At 37.0% G+C, this 18,844-nt stretch overlaps 2 protein-coding genes across 2 annotated transcripts; both read right to left on the minus strand.

Moving 5' to 3' along the window:
- Window positions 1-243: 243 nt before the first annotated feature.
- LOC141604906 (transmembrane 9 superfamily member 1-like) lies at window positions 244-6,107 on the minus strand. Its single transcript, XM_074423467.1, has 12 exons — window positions 5,835-6,107; window positions 3,861-4,053; window positions 3,637-3,741; window positions 3,489-3,506; window positions 3,302-3,399; window positions 2,998-3,150; window positions 2,637-2,771; window positions 2,395-2,561; window positions 1,976-2,070; window positions 1,198-1,571; window positions 804-1,077; window positions 244-684 (listed from the first exon to the last, which is right to left on the minus strand). Exons 1-12 carry the CDS (start codon window positions 5,922-5,924, stop codon window positions 617-619), a joined length of 1,770 nt encoding a protein of 589 aa, XP_074279568.1. The 5' UTR covers window positions 5,925-6,107; the 3' UTR covers window positions 244-616.
- A 770-nt stretch (window positions 6,108-6,877) lies between these two features.
- On the minus strand, window positions 6,878-12,736 carry LOC141604907 (transmembrane 9 superfamily member 1). The gene is made up of 12 exons (XM_074423468.1): window positions 12,384-12,736; window positions 10,735-10,927; window positions 10,511-10,615; window positions 10,343-10,360; window positions 10,152-10,249; window positions 9,893-10,045; window positions 9,616-9,750; window positions 9,364-9,530; window positions 8,885-8,979; window positions 8,408-8,781; window positions 7,921-8,194; window positions 6,878-7,361 (listed from the first exon to the last, which is right to left on the minus strand). The coding sequence occupies exons 1-12, from the start codon at window positions 12,468-12,470 to the stop codon at window positions 7,294-7,296; spliced, it is 1,767 nt and encodes a 588-aa protein (XP_074279569.1). The 5' UTR covers window positions 12,471-12,736; the 3' UTR covers window positions 6,878-7,293.
- Window positions 12,737-18,844: the final 6,108 nt, after the last annotated feature.

An 18,844-nucleotide genomic window follows, 5' to 3' on the forward strand; every position in this document is an offset into this window, starting at 1 on the left:
CCAGTCAGGTTAATTTTGCAAGGTCTAACTGAGTGTAAAATGATCATTTCGCACGGGAAAACGATCTTCCAGCATAATTAGTGCTCAATTATTCAAAGATATTGAGAACTATGAGAAGTAACTTGGGTTCTCGGTATAAACAGAGGTAGAGCACGAGGTACAAGAGATTTTAATAGAAGAAATTAAGAAATTAGCGCGAGGATTTAGCAATTCTTTGGAACTAATAAAGTTACTAAGACATAATTTAACTATTTAAGCAACCAGTAACCAAGATGAAATCTTCCCAAGAATATGACACATTAGGTTCGGAATTACAAGACCATTAGGCCGAAGTTGTGAACAATTTATTAAGGACCAAAACTGTAGAATGAACCCTAAATTTGCCATAGAGTTGGGTACTCGGTTAACACTAGATTAAAATTTGACATTAAAACTGAAACCAAAACCAAAAAAAAAAAAAAAAAAAAAAAAAATCCTAGTGTCTACAGCTATTTCCACTTACATCGTTGGTCGACTCAACACAGCACAATCCCACGAGCCATAGGTACCGTCCAAGCCATCCAAGGTCATCTTTGTCGCTATGTGATCAGTTCAATTGATAAAATAATTTGGATGATTAATCGCACTTGATGTTCCGGTAGATCCTTCGTACAAAAAGATTGGAGCCCAGATGGCCAACCGCTCCTGAAAATGTGACAAAGTTTAGCTTTAATTGCGGCAATGAGGCCTTGTTCTTTTGGACTTAAACTATCTAAGTGAAGAAAAAAAAATGAACGGAAGTGAACTGAACAATAACCACATACCGCAAAGAATCCCCAAGCCAAGACAGAACATCATAGTGTAACCGAAATAAAAGCTGGTTTGGAAAAGACCAGTCATCTTGGTCTTGACTCGATAGTAATAAATAGCGTACAAGTAAACGTATATGGCCGTGGATGCAGCAGAGAAGAACGATGTCCACTGCCAGTGATAGTTCTCAGCGTTCAACAAGAAATATGTCCCCACAATAGTCACACAAATAGTAACAATGATCAGTATCATAAACACGAGCAACATGAAGCCGTAAACATAGTACACCTGCAAGAAGCGTAACGTAATAGAAACATGTGTTACTGTGTTAGTGTTAGAAGTGGGTAATACATAGCTGCCTCGAGTTAATGCTGGAATATAGAAAGTAAAATGGAAGCGAGCATTTACCTTGTAATTCCAAAAGGAGGTGAAGACAAAATACATTTCAATGAAAATACTTCCGAATGGAAGTAAACCGCCCATAAGGGAAATTATTGTGGGTGTTAGATACCATTTCTTTTCCGGAATAGGTCGAGGGATAGTCTTCACACGACACGGGTTGTTTGGTGCACCATTCCAGTTTCTTCCAACTACGGTGCCAAGAAGTGCAAGGGGGAAGGAAATAAATGCCCAAATGATAAATACAACTACCATAGTCCCAAAGGGAATGGCAGCAAGAGATCCATAGAATATAGCGACAATATTTAATAGGAATCCAATCCCGAAGCACAAAAAGGGGAAGAGTGAAGCTGTAAGGACTGTCGACTTTATCCAGTTTTTACCTGAAACGTGAAAGAAGAGTTGTCAATTAAATCATTCTAAGCTACAAAAAAAAAAAACTTAAAGAAAGCACAATCCAGCTCTTTCGAGACAAACAGCTTAGTAGACAGTTAGATACCACACCATCATCTCTTAAAATCTACATATACTAAAAAGAGATATCTAAGGAGATACTCCCTCTGTCCCAGTCATTTGTCGTCCTATTACATTTTAGGGTGTCTCGGTCAATTGTTGTCCTTTCTATTTTAGGATTGCATTTGATGAGCAATTTTATCCTTCACACTTAATTTGGTCCACTTGTCATCTTATAATTGCCCCCTACTCTTTCCTTGGTCTTTGTGCCAAAACCAAATGACAACAATTGACCGGTACGGAGGGAGTAGAAAAAAGGTTTACAATTACGTACCACCGTTACGAGAATACATGCCGCCACCAACATAACCTGCTATGAACGACGTCAAGGCATAACATACAATGAAAGTTGTAATGATAGCTCCTCTCCTGCAACAAATAAGAGACATACAAACCGCTGATGTAATTTTTTATTGACGGTCCTACATAGGGAAAAAAAAAAGATATGGAAACCCTGATAGCTACATCATAGACATTTGCTAGAAAGCAAATATTATATTAAAGAAAACCGTTAATAAAAAGTAATATTGTAGCTGAAGGAAAGAAGTTAAGGTCAATTGAGGAAAATGCCATCAATGTAGCAATAAGTTGACACTGAAGATATGTATGTCAATCAAAGCAGTAACAACAGGGGCATCCTCTGCAGCGGAGGCATAGTATCATATTTGACATTTGCAAATTTCATTAACATACCCTGTATACAACATTCCAACAATTGCCAAAATGATCACGAGGAAAATAAGTGCTGCTAGTTGAGCTCCAGTACCGACGAAGGCTGAGAGAAGAGATAAACTACGTGGAGGCCGGAAAACATCACCATGCACGAGTTTCCAGCCACACTCTTCACTAACATCCCTTTCCTGACAAGTGAAATTCCTTTTCAGCAGATTACTAAAACAGTATAGAGCACATATCACCAATTACAGAAGTCTAACCAAGCTCTCCAAGTCATCATCTTCCCTGGCATACTTCGCGTAGTCATTTCTCAGGGTCCTCATCAATATCATTGACACCAGACCAGTCAAGAAAATTACCATCATGAATGAATTGAAAATCGAGAACCAATGGATCTGCAAATAGTAAAACTGCCTTTTGAGATACATATTATTGGCCAGAAATTTCATTATTTCGTCCCACGAAGCAGCTAAAACATAACTCAGCAAAAACATCAGGTACATCCAGAAGCACAAGAAAATTTTGCCATTGGCATATTTAAAATTGAAACAAAAATAAAAGCCGATTACAATTTCTAAGGAGATGAGAGGTAGCAGAAACAGGATTAAAAAATCTACAGACCTGATGCTCAAAGAAAGGATAATCCAAGTAAACCTCGAAACGCTTAGCAAAGGAGATGTCTGTAGGGATCCACGTAACAGTATATGTCAGCTCATACACTCTTCCATCCTCTACTGGCTTAGCACCATCCTGGGTCATATTAACATGGATGATCTGCAGAGAAAAGAGTTACAAAAGAGATAGAGATTATGCAGAAGAATTTAGATTAGTATAAATACACAATAAAAACCAAATAAAGCAACAACACTCTGTCAAACACCTTTGACGAGTCCCTGAACACGAACCCTAAAAAAATTACACATACCTGGTTTCCATTGTACTTGATGATTAAGTTTTTATTTGTGTACAGCATGTGCTTAGGATTCTCACCATTTTTATCAAAACGATACTCTCCAACAAAACCTACACAGAAAGGAAGAGAGGACAATAAGGTACTATGGCTCTTATCATTATACAATTATGAAGATCAAGATATCAAAATAGACACGTACCCCACAAAGGCAAATCATCTGAATGGTGTGCATCGAGCGCCATTATGGAAAAAGGCAAAATTTAAGCATTCAATAACCGATCAATAAATTAAGCATGGCAGAAAGAAGCTAGATATCAAATGGAAACAAACTTGAAATGACAACATACCAATAAAGAACTCAAACCAGTACGAATTTTCAATTGCATCTTTGAATTGTGTAGCTTTAGAAGCATCAAGTTTGAGTTCACAGACGACTGTCTTATCAACATTCTCTGACATAAACAACATAAATAATGTGAGATGAAATTTTATTTTGAAATGACTGTGACATAGAAGGAGAGAGGAAAATCAAAAACTCAATCCAAGAAGCCATAAAGTATAGAGTACATACTTTTAAACTTGATATCAAGTTGACTGTCAATAAGTTCATTCCCACCAAGAACCTCTCCAAGACCACCCCACCTATGCTCAATATGGCCATCTGGATGGCAAAACGGAAGGATGAAGTAGTTGTACGTTTCCTGTGGATTGTAGTACGGACCAACCTTGTTCACCCAGAGAATGACGTGTTCATCTGGCTCATACTACAACAAACAAGAAGGAAACAAAGGAACATGAATCTCTTGATTTCTTAATCTGCATTTTTAATATCCTCTACATTTCATAGTGCTTATCCTAAATATCTGGGGAGCTTGCAAACAGCTGAAGTACATATCTTAAACCAAAATGATCCTCAAAGCCCGGATGCTCAGACCAGCAAAAAAGTCGTTTCATGACAATGACGTTAAATCAGCACAGGCATCTGAAAGCTAGATTGGTGAAAACATCTAAATATTTCCACGCAGTCGCAATGGGAAAAGGTAATTCTAAAGTATACTCATGGTTTAGCTTCTTCCTTGAAGGCCATCATAACAACAGTAACCAATTCCTCAGACTGATTCACCATGAACCAATAACATCAACAAAACCAAAGTTGATGAATGTTCTTAGACCTAAAAATTCAAAGAGAAGCCCTCTGAGGTACCTCGCATATCTAAATATTTAATTATCTCTATTCTCTACCCAACAAAAGATAGAGTAAAAAGAACTGCAAGAGTCCACTTTAAAAAAATGTCGTAAATCTAATGACAACCCCAATTTTCATGAAGAAATGATATCCCTCAATCCCTGATTATGCGGATCAGTAGCATGCTTCTAACATAGCATTCATATGTAGAGATCTCACCTACAATTCACCTAGAGTATGAAGTCATCAACTAATCACCTTTTGTAAGTTGCTCACTTCTAATGGAGACAAAAAAATTCCTTTGTTTCATAGAATGAAAAAAAAACGTTTACATTTTTACATTGGAAATTGTGAGTCGGCTATGTTACTCAGACTTGATCAAAAGTATTGGACATGACCTTACGTGTCATGTCCATAAATCCCAAGAGTCGGACACTAACTCGGAGTGCCACTTTTATGAAAACTCCTACTCCCTCCACACAAAAGTGTTCTTCCCATTTCTCTAATATATGTGAGTAGTATTTTATTGAAATGGGAAGAACATTAGTGTGCGGAGGGAGTAGTATTTTTGTCTTGAAACGAAGGGTCTAGGGGTCACAACCATGCCAGAGTCTTGATACAACACGGGTGCGTGAGGTCATGTGTAAAGTCATGGTAGCACAGACTGTTGAGATAATGCTCTAACACAATTTTCCCCATGGGAGAATGCACGACACAACTTTCACCTGAGTCACAAAATATAGTTACAATGTATTTTCAACACAAGGGTAAGGTAGCGTAAGATTCAAAAGCATTGAATAAATGCTGTTGCTGATGTTGGTTGTTTTTCCCGAGGCAGATGACATTAGCATTTCAGCCTTACATATGCTCGAAAACCAAATTCATGGTCACGAAAGCGAGTGTTGTAAGCGAAAACAGCAATGTATACACAAATAACTTCAATTTCATCAAACCCTCAGCTGGTTAATCACTCTACTATATCATACCCACTTCATATACCCCAAAATTCTTCCAAAAGAACAGAATTAAGACATTAAGTCACATGGTCATCCAAAAAATTCATACAACAACACTACCCCAGTGCCTCAAATGGCTCCCGCAAATTGCGAAGTAGGAGGGGACGGATGTACGGAGCCTTACCCTAACAATCACCAAAAACTAAACCCTAAACAGCAAAAATGGAAATCTTTACAATCTCAAACATCATGATCAAATGCACCACCATTACATCAAATTAACCCAGAAATCACTAATCAAAGAAAACCCATTTCAAAAAACAAATAATAATCAAACCCATATAAACAAAATACAGTAATTACTCCTCAATGCAATTATAATTAGTGAAAAAGATTAACGAACCTTGTGATCATGCTCAGAGGCCAGTGATGGTGAAAAGAAGAAGAGGAATGTGAAGAGATAGAATGTGATTGATCGGACGGTGATGATCATGGCTGGTTGGAAGATCAGGCTAATTATAGCCGTTGGATCTGGGTAGAGAATTTGGGAGAAAGGGGAAAAAATTAGGGAAATTGATTAATTAAGGGTTTAAAGAGGAGTTTCTTCATTGTTCTTGACTTTGTTTAAAGTCTCCTCTTCACACCAATTGTGTGTTTTGAATGAACCATCTTTTTGTTTGTTTTGATTAGCGATATTTTGTTTGAAATAAACAATTTTTTTATTCGAAAAACTTTAAAAGGTCGCTTGTGTTTACGTCTTACGAGCTCAGAAGTGGACGATTTTTTCCAAATTGATCATCTTTCCAAGAACTACGATTTGAAAAAAAAAAAAAAAATTGTCAACTTTGGAATACGTCACCAATAGATATAGTCACTCAAAGTTTAATCGGTCAAAAAAACTTTGACACGAGATCCAAATACGACAATTTTTTTTTTCAAATCGTAACTCTCGGAAAAATGATCAATTTGAAAAAAAAAAATTACTACTTTCTGAACTCGTAAACTCGGGTTATGGCCTCTTAGTTTTTCGGATAAAAAAATTAGGTATTTTGGACAAAATATCAAACCTCAAGGACACCGCGTGCATTTTTCGATTTTCGCACACACTAGTAAATTGAATCTTCTCAATAGCAGAATAGCGAAACCAAGATTTGACGTCAGAAAGGCGGAAAGTTTTTTTAAAATGAGTTTTTGTTCTCAATGCTACCTCGTGCAACACTGTTTTCTCATGAACGGTTTCAATTGAGCACGGGACAATCTGAGTTCGATCAATAGGAATGAAATGGAGTAACTGGTTCACAAGAAAACGAACCCAAGACAGTCTAAACAGGCAAACAAAACAGAAGTTCGATAACAAAAAAAAAAAAACTTTAGTGGTAATTTTGGTTGCAGGATAAATTTTGCTCAGTATTCACCTGCCAATTTGTTTTGTATGTGAACAAATGGTTCATTAAAGGATATAATATAACACTGTTCTACAAAAAGTACAGTATAATTTGAATTGAATAGATAGATTACATCCCTAAGAAATTTGAACAAAAATAATATATGTGGATATATTTTGGTGGGAAATCTATGTAACATATTCATATGGAAGGCGACGCCTAAATCTGACCTCTGTCATTCCAGTATATCGACTAAAATTACAATGAAAAAATGCAGGTTCTACTGTTCTAGGACAAAAAATTACATATTCTCACTGCATCTAAACTAAATTTCTCGATTTTGATCTTGTCGAAGCGAATTTCAGGTCAGGTCCCACGAGATGCATGCCCTAAACAAGTGTCCGCCTTCTTTTCAAGCTCGTAATAGTAATAGCATCAGGAGAACATACACAAGTATGTGGGCACTTGACTGATGACTTAGTCACACTTGATGTTTCGGTAGATCCTTCTTACAAAAAGATTGGAGCCTAAGAATCCGACAGCGCCTGGTTTTGCAATTTTATACCAGGTTAGATTGATTAATATTAGAAATAAATATTAAAATATTAAAATATTAAAACTATATATATTTATGAGCTCTATGCACACTCATTGTGTAGATAAAAAAAGTAGAGGTGCATGCAGACTTCGAAAATGTGACATTCGTATCTTAGGTCATTTTGGGTTGTTCCTGAGTCTGTGGTTACGGTCAGAACAGTCAGTTAATTTTCGTGTCTTTTCCGATATAGACTCCTTAGGTTTTTTTTCCTTGGTCATGTCAACCCGCGTCTAACTGTAAGTAGGTCAAAAATAGGTGTCACCAGTGAGTGCTCCATTTCCGTCCATTTCCTCTAACAGAAAAACTTTAAATTCTTATTCCTTCTCTACCTCATCAAATATTTACTTTCCGGGACAAAATTCAGACCGTTAGATCATCCCAGGATATAATCAGGACCATTGAGAAGAAATGGTGGAAATGGAGTCCAAATTACCCTAACAGTGTAGCAGATTATCGAATAGCAGTTACAGTAGAAAAACACGGTGACATTCAGTAGTGAAACTTACCACAAAGAATACCTAACCCAAGACAGAACATCATAGTGTATCCAAAGTAGAAGCTGGTCTGAAAGAACCCTGACATCTTGGTCTTCACATGATAATAGTAGATAGAGTATAAATAGACGTATATAGCGGTTGATGCAGCAGAGAAGAAGGAAGTCCATTGCCAGTGGTAGTTTTCCGCATTCAACAAGAAATATGTCCCCACAATCGTCACACAAACCGTTACAATGATGAGAATCAGAAATACGAGCAACATGAAGCCGTAAACGTAGTACACCTACAAGGAAACGGAACAATAAAAGCATGAGAAAATAGAGAGTAAATATCAGCGAGAGGAAAAATGTTGAATCGTAAAATATCACGAGAAATTTCCACGATCAATCAAATTGCATATAAGTATAACCAAATTCTAGAGATAAATCCTAGAGATTATTAAACAGGAGAATGTGGGCAGATGGCCTGTTATTAGCACGGAATATGACAGTAGTACCTTGTAATTCCAGAAGGATGTGAAAACGAAATACATCTCAATGAATATGCTGCCAAAAGGAAGCAATCCACCCATAAGAGAGATCACTGATGGTGTTAGGTACCATTTCTTTTCAGGAATAGGCCGAGGAATGGTCTTTACGCGACATGGATTGTTAGGAGCACCACTCCAGTTTCTTCCAACAACAGTGCCAAGTAGTGCAAGAGGGAAAGAGATAAAAGCCCATATGACAAATACAACTACCATTGTTCCGAAGGGGATAGCAGCCAAAGATCCGTAGAATATGGCAATGGTGTTCAACATGAAGCCAATACCAAAGCACATAAATGGGAAAAGGCAGGCTGTAAGAATCATAGCCTTTATCCAACTTTTACCTAAAAAGAGAATAAAATTATGCATAAGCTTCTTTTATCGAAGGAATCAATAAAAATTCAACCTATTTTGAGATGATGGGATTAACAAATTAGGAGAACATACCACCATTTCGAGAGTACATGCCACCACTCACATAGCCTGATATGAATGATGTCAAGGCATAGCAAACAATGAACGTCGTGACAATGGCTCCCCTCCTGTTCACCATGGTAATCATGCAACTTCAGAATTATTGTAAAGGGGTCGGAAAAGTGGTAGCGGCATTAAAGCTTTCAGGCTATACACTGGGTCAATGGGATAATCCAGGTATACCGATCCAAGAATAAAGTACCAGTAACAATGTCAAAGGGATCAAGATCCTAGGTGCCTAACAGAAGGGGAGGACCAATGAGTCGTTTATGAGAGTGGATCACATATGAGACAAACCGAGATAATTGTGTGTTCCTCGTTCAATTACATGGTTAATGAGCTGGTTCGACTTGTTAGTAAGATCTCGTATGAGTCAGTTTTCGTGTAGCAAGTAAAAAGTAAAAACTAACTGCAGCGAAATTCTGATGTTTTATCAAGTCCTAGATACGTACCCTATGTATAACATTCCAACAATAGCCAAAATGATGACGAGGAGAATCAGCGCTGCCAGCTGGGCTCCATTACCAACAAGAGCTGTAAGCATGGCCAAACTGCGAGGAGGACGAAAAACATCTCCATGAACAAGTTTCCAACCAGATTCTTCACTTACGTCCCTTTCCTATTAATGAGTATCCAAGTTCAGTACAAGAAAGTGTAATTAAGCAGCACGCCCACATAAAACAATCAGTCGGAGAAAACCTTACCAAGGTCTCCAAGTCATCATCTTCCCTAGCATACTTTGCATAGTCATTTCTAAGTGTTCGCATTAAAATCATAGACACCAACCCAGTCAAAAAGATGACCATCATGAATGAATTGAAGATTGAGAACCAATGGATCTGCAACAAAATTTCGACAATTCAGCCATGTCACTCATTTCACACTCCATAAAACAAATTAAGGTCTAAGTATATAGGTCCTTTGGAACTTTGGAAGACAGGAGCAACTATATAGGTATTATCCAATTGAAGTAGTACAGACCTGGTGCTCAAAGAAGGGATAATCCAGGTACACATCGAAACGCCTAGCAAAGGTAATGTCTGTTGGAATCCAGTTGACAGTATATGTCATATCATACACCCTACCGTCTTCCACAGGCTTAGCACCATCTTGTGTGAGATTAACATGAATAATCTGTGGACATAACAAGCTATGTATGTTATAACTTGCTATGTTGGGTAAAAGAATTAAGAAACAATGAAGCTCGAAATTTCAAATACCGAGACCCTACAGAATTTACCTGATTTCCATTATATTTGATAATAAAGTTCTTGTTTGTGTAAAGAACGTGCTTGGCATTCTCACCATTTTTATCAAAATGCAATTCTCCCACAAAACCTGAGCGCAGGGAAACAGAAATTGAGAATGCGAAGAAAAAAAAGACGACAACTCTACATACCAGCCACAAAAAGAAAAGAAAAAGAGACTTACCCCACAGCGGCAAGTCATCTGAAATTTGTTGGGCGCATTCACGATCAAAAAGCAATAAGTCAGTAAAAAGAAACAGCTCATGTTGGTGCATGATGTGGAAGAGAACATTATAAATGTGAGATTGGAACAACTATGAGAATTAGTAAAGATCTTGGATGAAAAACATACCGATAAAAAACTCAAACCAGTAGGAATTTTCAATTGCATCTTTGAACTGTTTGGCTTTTGCTGTATCAAGCTCAAGTTCACATATGGTCGACTTTTCAGTATTTTCTGCCAAAAGAAATTGTAAATTATCAATACGGAGTATTCAATATACACACACACAAATACATATAGATACGAACTAAAAAAAAGTGGGTATCCATAAGTTAAAAAGCAGCCATACGTACTTCCAAACTTGATATCAATTTGGCTGTCAATAAGTTCATTGCCACCAAGAACCTCGCCCAGTCCACCCCACCTGTGTCCGGGATTCCCAGAGGGATGACAAAACGGAAGGCTGTAGTAGTTGTAAGTTTCTTGTGGATTGTTGTAAGGACCGACCTTGTTCACCCAAAGAGTCACATATTCACTGGCTTCATACTATAATTTGAAAGAGAACTTCAGTTTAGTTCCAGTGTTTGCGTTTTCGTTTAATAAAGCACAATTACCAAACAAGCAATTTTCGCCACAAACCAAGGAATTTCATTTGTCTGCACAATTTCACAGCAGTACAGCACAAATATGTAGACAAAAGCGAACTTGACAAATGAAAATGAAAAACACAGCATTGCAGTTACTATAACTTCTGTCAGATAACGAAATTGCGGAGAATTAATATTTCAAGACACTTAAATTTAATTAACACAAGTTTTACTCCCTCCGTCTCGGTCATTTGTTGTCCTATTCCATTTTTGGGTGTCATAGTCAATTGTTGTCCTTCCAATTTAGGATTGCATTTAATGAGTAATTTGATCTTTCACACTCTATTTGGTCCGCTTGTCATCTTATAATTGGCCCCCACCTCTTTCCTCGGTCTTTGTGCCAAAACCAAAGGACAACAATTGAACAGGACGGAGGGAGGAGTAAATAATTGGTTTGGAACAGCCTTTCGTCCAAAACATTCATCAAAGTCATATCCATGCTACCATCTTCTATTTACTACGAGTACTTTTCTAACAAGAGTGAGCTCAATCATAATAAGATACTTGAAAGCACTCAATTCAAAGCTCACTGCTTCTCCCAAAGGTAAATATAAATTTGATCTAAAAGCAACTTATTATGGATCGGTCTTTCGACCTAAGTTTAGGTGGTTATAAAGTACTAGTATGATCATCAATAAAGCCATGAGTCCATGATTAATAAAGCTTGAAACTGTCTAAATGCCGACAGTAAATCTACGGCCTAGCACCCCAACATTAAGATGAGCAATGTTTTGCTACTAAATGCAGTAGAGAACAACAAATGACTGTCTTGCAATTACACACAATATCACGACTCCTTGATTAAATCCACCAAAACCAGCCCCTAGTCTTGTATGAGACCGTTGTATAAATACAGAAGAGTCAGTAATCCAATTACAAAATGAGCAATACAACCCTCTGTCCCAATCATTTGTTTACCATTTTATTCGTTCTGAGGTGCATTTTAATCAAAGGTAGACAAATGAATGAGACGGAAGGAGTACAACACGAAATCGTACACAATGCTTGCATTATAAGACCCAAAATCCTAGCTTTTTAGCATCTAACAACAACATAATCCCAAAAAAACTGATCTCCCAATTTTTGCAACAAAATGGGTTCAACAATAACAATAACATAACCCAGTGCTTCAATGGCTCTCGCAAATTGCGGGGTAAGGGGGTCAGATGTACGCAGCCTAAAAAATACTAACTTTGACCACATTCTCAATTCCCATCAGATTTAGCATATAACAAACATCAAAGATCTGAAACAAAAGCTAAAACCCAATTCAGCAAACCCAACAAAATCAAAAGATCTGAAAAAAAAAAACACAACAAAATTAATCAAAAATGCAGTAATTAAAAAGAAATGACCTTGTGATCAGACTCAGAAGCAAAAGAAGGTGAAGAAACAAGAAGGAAGATGAAGATTATGAATGTAGAGATTGATCTGACTGCCATTGTTGTAAGAAGATAGTGAAATTGTTACAGCTAAACTATTGGATCTGAGAAAGTGGGCAGTGTATATATGATGAAGAAAAGAGGTGAAATAAAATGGGTAAATGTGTAAGTATTTTATATGTCATGCGACGGTAAATTTAAGTTTGTTTACGTTTGTTGTTACTTGTTAGTTGTATAGGGAGGACGAGGAAGATGGGGGACATTGATGATGATGGTCTTGGAATGTGTCATGGTTTCTATAATCCGTAAATCGATTCGTCTTTCTTAATACGGATATATCCATCTTAATATTAAACATGTTAATTATATTTTTTTTTTTGGTTAATGAGGGGCCTGCATCCGTTATTTTTTAAACCCTCGGATATATGTGGTAGCCTGCCAACCACGTATATCAGAAAAAGTCATCCGAGAATGACACACTCGAATACTAGAAGGCAAAAATTGCTTCTTGTGAGGTTCGAACACGACCACTTCAGGAAGACAAGTTTTTGGCATTTTCTCATGTATTTTGCTTGTCTTATTCAAATTAGTTGACCCGTTTTAAATTTAAAACGAATACACTCGTCTTAAATGAGAATTTGTGTTCTATAATAGAGTGTTATCAGATGGTACCGAGTTTTTAGACCATCTAGATTTGTTAACGAGTTAATTTGGTTAAGTGCGATCAGACCATTACGATGTGGAAAGAATTTGGTTGGGTCATGTTAATATGGTTTTGGTTACTTTTGGGGATGGGTATGAGATTTCAAGGGGTTGAAATGGAGTTAGAATTCACTGGGTATCTAATTCCATTCCAAATACTTCAAACCAAACACTAGAATGGATTGAATCAATTCCAATCCATTCCAAAAACTCCAACCAATGGGGATAGTGGTTAACATGTGACGCGGTAATAAACATTCGAAATGGATTGAATGAAGTCAGGTCAATTCGAATTACAAGTCAAATTGGGTCATTTGTTTGGATGTGGAACAAATTTTTCTCATTAAGGTTAGTTTTGTTAGGTTTATGGCATTTTAATGGAACTCACACCTTACTTTTTTTTTTTTTTTTTTTGACAGAAGGTGAATAACTTACATTATTGATAACAATACAAAGTAAGTTACTCGACTAGGTAGCACCAGACACTTCTCATCTAGATCTAGCACTACAAAGCCATACATAGAGACAACATAACCTTTAATTAAAAGAGCAACTACAACACTAGGATAAGCAAGATAAACTGTAACACCCCGGTTTATGAAAGAGCCTTTAGCAAGACATTCCCTAATAAACCGGACTGTTACCATCTCGGTTTTCCGAGGTAGTGAATAACAAAGTACAACAATACCAAAGTACTTTAAATTAAAACTTAGCGATTACGTGTTTATTACAAATTATCCAACTAAACTTAATATAAGATAAATACAACTCGCAGCGGAAAAATAAATTAAGTGATAAAATCTTCTATGTGGTCTAGACTTCTAGGTAGATTGGCCAAGTCCTCACGCATCCCACGCTCCCAAGTCGGCTAATCTTTAGTACCAAATCTGCTCCCATTATGGTTCATCACAGTGTTCACGAATACATACACAGGTCAACCACGAGGTTGAGTAAGGAAAACAATGAAACAACAAAATATGATATGCATGCTCCTCCGTCTCCTCCACCTCCATCTCACTCATATCTCATAACCCGAACGCCCACCATACCGATCCCCTAGACTATATATCGACCGTAGTCGATCCGCCCGCTTCGCAATGGAGGACACCAGGGCAAGTCTGCGAACCCGCCCGGGCCTTATCACAACATCATCATCACCACACCACATCACCACCACATCCTCCATCTCCAATGCATATGAATGCTCAAAGAAATTAATGCAACACAATATGTATGAATCAATCGAATCGATAAATCATAAAATCATGCCGGTTACCCGATGTTGTGATAACATACTCCATACGATCAATTCATCAAGCACATTCCAAAGATATGAAACACAATATGAATCAACAACCACGAAACACGTCAACGTTCACGACTTGGTCATATGAAACACAACAAGTCAACACAATTAACAAACACGCTGAAGTCAAGTGTATTTCCCTACCTCAAAGTGCCAGCAATTCCAATTAAGCAGTTTAAGCAGTCCGGAAAATAAAGCAATGAATCTGATTATCGATCCTTCACGAATCCGTCACCTAAAACAATTATAATAATATAATTACTGACTACTAAATATAGAGATATCCCAAAATAGAAACTTTCCCGATATAGTAACTTTCCATTTTAACCAGTCCCGACTCAAAGTCCATCTCTAATTATTGAAACGATTCGGGGATTAAATTAAATAAATTATTTAATTGACTCGGGAATAATTTATTTAGATGACTCGGGAAAATAAATTAATTAATTAAGCATACGATAACTTAACGAATTCCAATGATTAAACAATGACCAAAAACCCGATTCAATTACTAAAATAACCCGTCACTAACATCGCCTCTTCCCTCTCACCCACGCACCACCACCGCCACCACAGGCCGTGTCAACCACCACCGTGTCCCCCACTCGACCCAGCCACCGACAACCACCCCTACAAGGGTCGACTCCGCCGCGAGTCCAACCATGGCCGCCAAAACACCTGGTTCACCACCACGCAACACCAACATCCCATTTTCTCGACTCCCAACCACCGCACCTATTGCCTATCCCCGCCCAAACCACCACCGTGTCGTACACTCGTCAACCCACGAACCAAGACATCGTGACACCACCATTTCGACCTCCCCCGAGTCCATGGTGGTGCCACCCCAAACCTAGCCGTCTAAAACTCGCTTTGAACCGCATACATCCACTCGTTTGCTACCCCTGTCGATGCTCCCTTTTACCGCCACTATCACTACCTACAACCACCATAATCACCGCCATTTAACTCGCCCTCTACCACTCTACACCTATACCCAGTCAACAACCCCCATTAACCCCCTTATCAGACACGACACACCCCCAAAACCCCGACATAAAAGAAGAAAAACAGAGAAGGTTAATCTTACCATTTTCCTGCCGCCACAGCAGCCACCACGACCACCCTCCGTCGTCGCCAATCACCCCTATCTCTTCCTTGCAGTGCCACCAATACCCAGCTCACTCTCTCTCTCTCTCTCTCAGCGTGAAAGTTGGTGTTTGATGTTGAAGAAAGGAGGGAGGCGGGCCGAGTTTAGAGGGAGGCGGGTTGATGGAGTTGTTTAGGGTAGTGTACTATTAGGGTTAGGGTAGTTATTAGGGTTAGGGTTTAGGGTTAATTGGGCTTTAGGTTTAATGGGCTGAACATATATTGGGCCAACTTAAATGGGTCAGCTCACAATTCGCATTTCTTATAAAACCGACTCAATTAACTTAGCTCGATACGACGCGAGTTAAATAAAATAACTTATCATAATTATCGACTCAACAATTTACCCGACCTAATTAATATTATAAAATGTATAATAATTAATATATAATAATATCCGTTTAATTATATCCGTTTAATTCAATAATATAAAAAATACGGGGTATTACAGTCTTCCCCCCTTAAAATGAACTTCGTCCCGAAGTTCGCTCCCATACCCCAAACCTCAAGATGGTATTGCATATTGTACTTACGGACGTCACGCATTTCTGACATGGTTAACACACACTTTTGACACATCAATTACACACAACAATTGCGAAATGTTACATTCCGCCCTCCTAAAAACAAACTTCGTCCCGAAGTTTAACTCTCTTTTTCTTAACCCAACTAATCGCAACTAATAACTACTGCGAACACGATATACAACAACTATATAATCATCTCGAGAACAAATGCGTCGTTTTCCATCTAATTTCCGACCTCAAACTCAAGTAACTCAACAACCATGGTCGCACTGGACCGCAAACGTAACTCGGCACAAAGGCCCCACAACTCATAACTCAATACCGGTAGTTTGACTATACTCTCCTTTTACACATCAACCAACTAACAGAAGTAGGAATAACACATATAGAACTCATTTGCATAGGCAACCTCACAACGAAACATCAACTTGGTCAAGCTACAATCTACAAACAAGTGCAAATTAACATCAAGATTTTACAATCCTACCCAACTAAAAATATGGTTACGTCCTCGTAACCTCATTATTACAACAAAAGTTCTCAAACTACTGCTAACAACTGAAAGAGGCTACCGTTACCAGTAAAAATCATTAGTAATTATTCATTTTACCAATTATTGTAATCTTTTACCTTAGAAACATAGGTGATCCATCAACATGAGAAAAGAATTAGGGTCCAAGACTTTACTAAATCGATTTATGAAAATTTATAACCTAATAGGTCCAAATTCGACTTTCATTTACATAATTGTACAGTTTTAGGTCGAGCCACAGAATCACCAAATGAAGACAATCAGTTTCGCAGTACTTATCAGCCTAGAAATATTTTTTTTTTTTTTTTAATCCTCATAGCAAAAGGGTTTGGTATTTATTCATGAATGACGAAAGCACCTTGATTGGCAAATTTTTACAACTTATTGGTCGAGTCAACAAGCGAGTAAACAAATGATATTGTAAAGTTAATCATACAAGACTATCATGCATAAAATTTCGTTCTTGGTATTGAATATATTTAAACTGCATCTAACTCAATGACATACAAGATTAATGTATTTAACGACACCAATTTTACAATTATTCGTTACCTGTCATGCTAATATTAACGTATCATGTTGCCACACAACTCACTTAGATCGCCACATTACATTCCCGTTTTGACACTCGTAATTAACCACAATCCACCAATTCACTACATGAACGAACAACATGACTAAATTAACCTACTACTTGTGACTCCGTTCTAGTTTCATTCCCCAGACTAACAAAATTATCATGGAACCATACCACCAGACACTGACTGGAAATCTCATTCTGAATTTATACCCATACGACAAAATTGAACTTCATTTTCAAAACTTTTACTTTCATACTGGACGGTGAATAATTTTCTTATCATAATCTTATAACAGAGCCGTCATAGAATCCATTTATAGCTTACTACGAAACTCAAAATCAGATAAACTCAATTCGATTCCTTTAAACAAAACATGCTTAGGTGTCGACTCACATATTGTAATTTACCGGTTCATCTTATTCAATTCAGTCTCATCTTTATTAATGAACGACTATTACTTCAACATCACGATTTTAGTTGCACTTCTTTACTCAATTATATTCACGGCTCAATTAAACGTAACTATAACGACTATCATTTAAAATAATGCATATCAGTGAATCCTAAAAAAGGGTTATCCCATTATAATTGTCAACATAGTTATCATAACAATCTTTATTATATTATAATTAATAGTAACGACTCGGGAATATAGGTATGTCAATTGTCGTGTTATATCAAACAGTTTCCTTTATATCACACCCATACAATTGCAAGAATCACTTTAGCATTTTATGACATTGTAATAACGAACATATTCAATAAGGAATAACAACATTGTTTATTATCATGTTATAGTTTTAGGTCTAATCAAATTATTTAATGTGATGAAGGTAATAAATATAACTATTGGCACACAACTCATGTGAAAGACATTAGAACTTAGATGCATCCTACATGTGTGAACATTTAAACATACTCATCACTATCATTCATGTGTAAACATTTAGACATAATTATTATAATTATTCATGCGAGTACATCAGAACAATCAAATTAACTTTTAACGCCATCAACTTTACCAAGATATGACAACATAGTTTTATATTTATATATCCGACCATCATGCAAATATGATGAACATACTAGAGATAGTACAACATGCCAAACATACATAAAATATGCAACAACTGGATTCGTATAAAATATTTTACCTTTGATTAAGAATCAATTTAAGCTATCCAATTTTACTCACGCTATCATGCCAACAATGTTATCAACTAAGTTTTTAATTTTATCACTTGTTAAGATACATAACTACTGAACATGCGTGCTACTATCGTCATATAAAGCTTTATAAATTCACATTACTAAGGCTCATGAATTATTCAAACAACTGCATGAAACTCAACCTAGAACACACATTTTACAAGTCATGTTTCCCGTTGTAACTTTCAAAGATCACGAATAAATAACCGTCCGATTAAAACTTGATTCATATTATTTTTATAACACACGGAGAGTTAAAAACACAGGGGAAAAAGAATTAGGTCCAAAGCACAAAAATTTCATTTTAAAAGAATTTTACAACTCAGTTGGTCCAAACAAACATGTGACAGTAATTGGTCCAAGACTTGGGTCAGTTTGCAAAACCTACCGTTTAATATAGATTCAGCAAAAATTTTCGTGGCTTATCA

The sequence above is a fragment of the Silene latifolia genome, chromosome 10 (assembly GCF_048544455.1).
Source record: "Silene latifolia isolate original U9 population chromosome 10, ASM4854445v1, whole genome shotgun sequence".
Taxonomy (NCBI): domain Eukaryota; kingdom Viridiplantae; phylum Streptophyta; class Magnoliopsida; order Caryophyllales; family Caryophyllaceae; genus Silene; species Silene latifolia.

Coding starts and splice junctions, on each gene's coding strand:
- LOC141604907 (XM_074423468.1), bottom strand. CDS start 12,470: ATGGCAGTCAGATCAATCTCTACATTCATAATCTTCATCTTCCTTCTT. Junction 10,616..10,734: donor AATTGATATCAAGTTTGGAA/GTACGTATGGCT, acceptor TTCTTTTGGCAG/AAAATACTGAAAAGTCGACC. Junction 8,195..8,407: donor CATCCTTCTGGAATTACAAG/GTACTACTGTCA, acceptor GTTTCCTTGTAG/GTGTACTACGTTTACGGCTT.
- LOC141604906 (XM_074423467.1), bottom strand. CDS start 5,924: ATGATCATCACCGTCCGATCAATCACATTCTATCTCTTCACATTCCTC. Junction 2,071..2,394: donor GTTGGAATGTTGTATACAGG/GTATGTTAATGA, acceptor TATTTGTTGCAG/GAGAGGAGCTATCATTACAA. Junction 685..803: donor TGGCTTGGGGATTCTTTGCG/GTATGTGGTTAT, acceptor TCACATTTTCAG/GAGCGGTTGGCCATCTGGGC.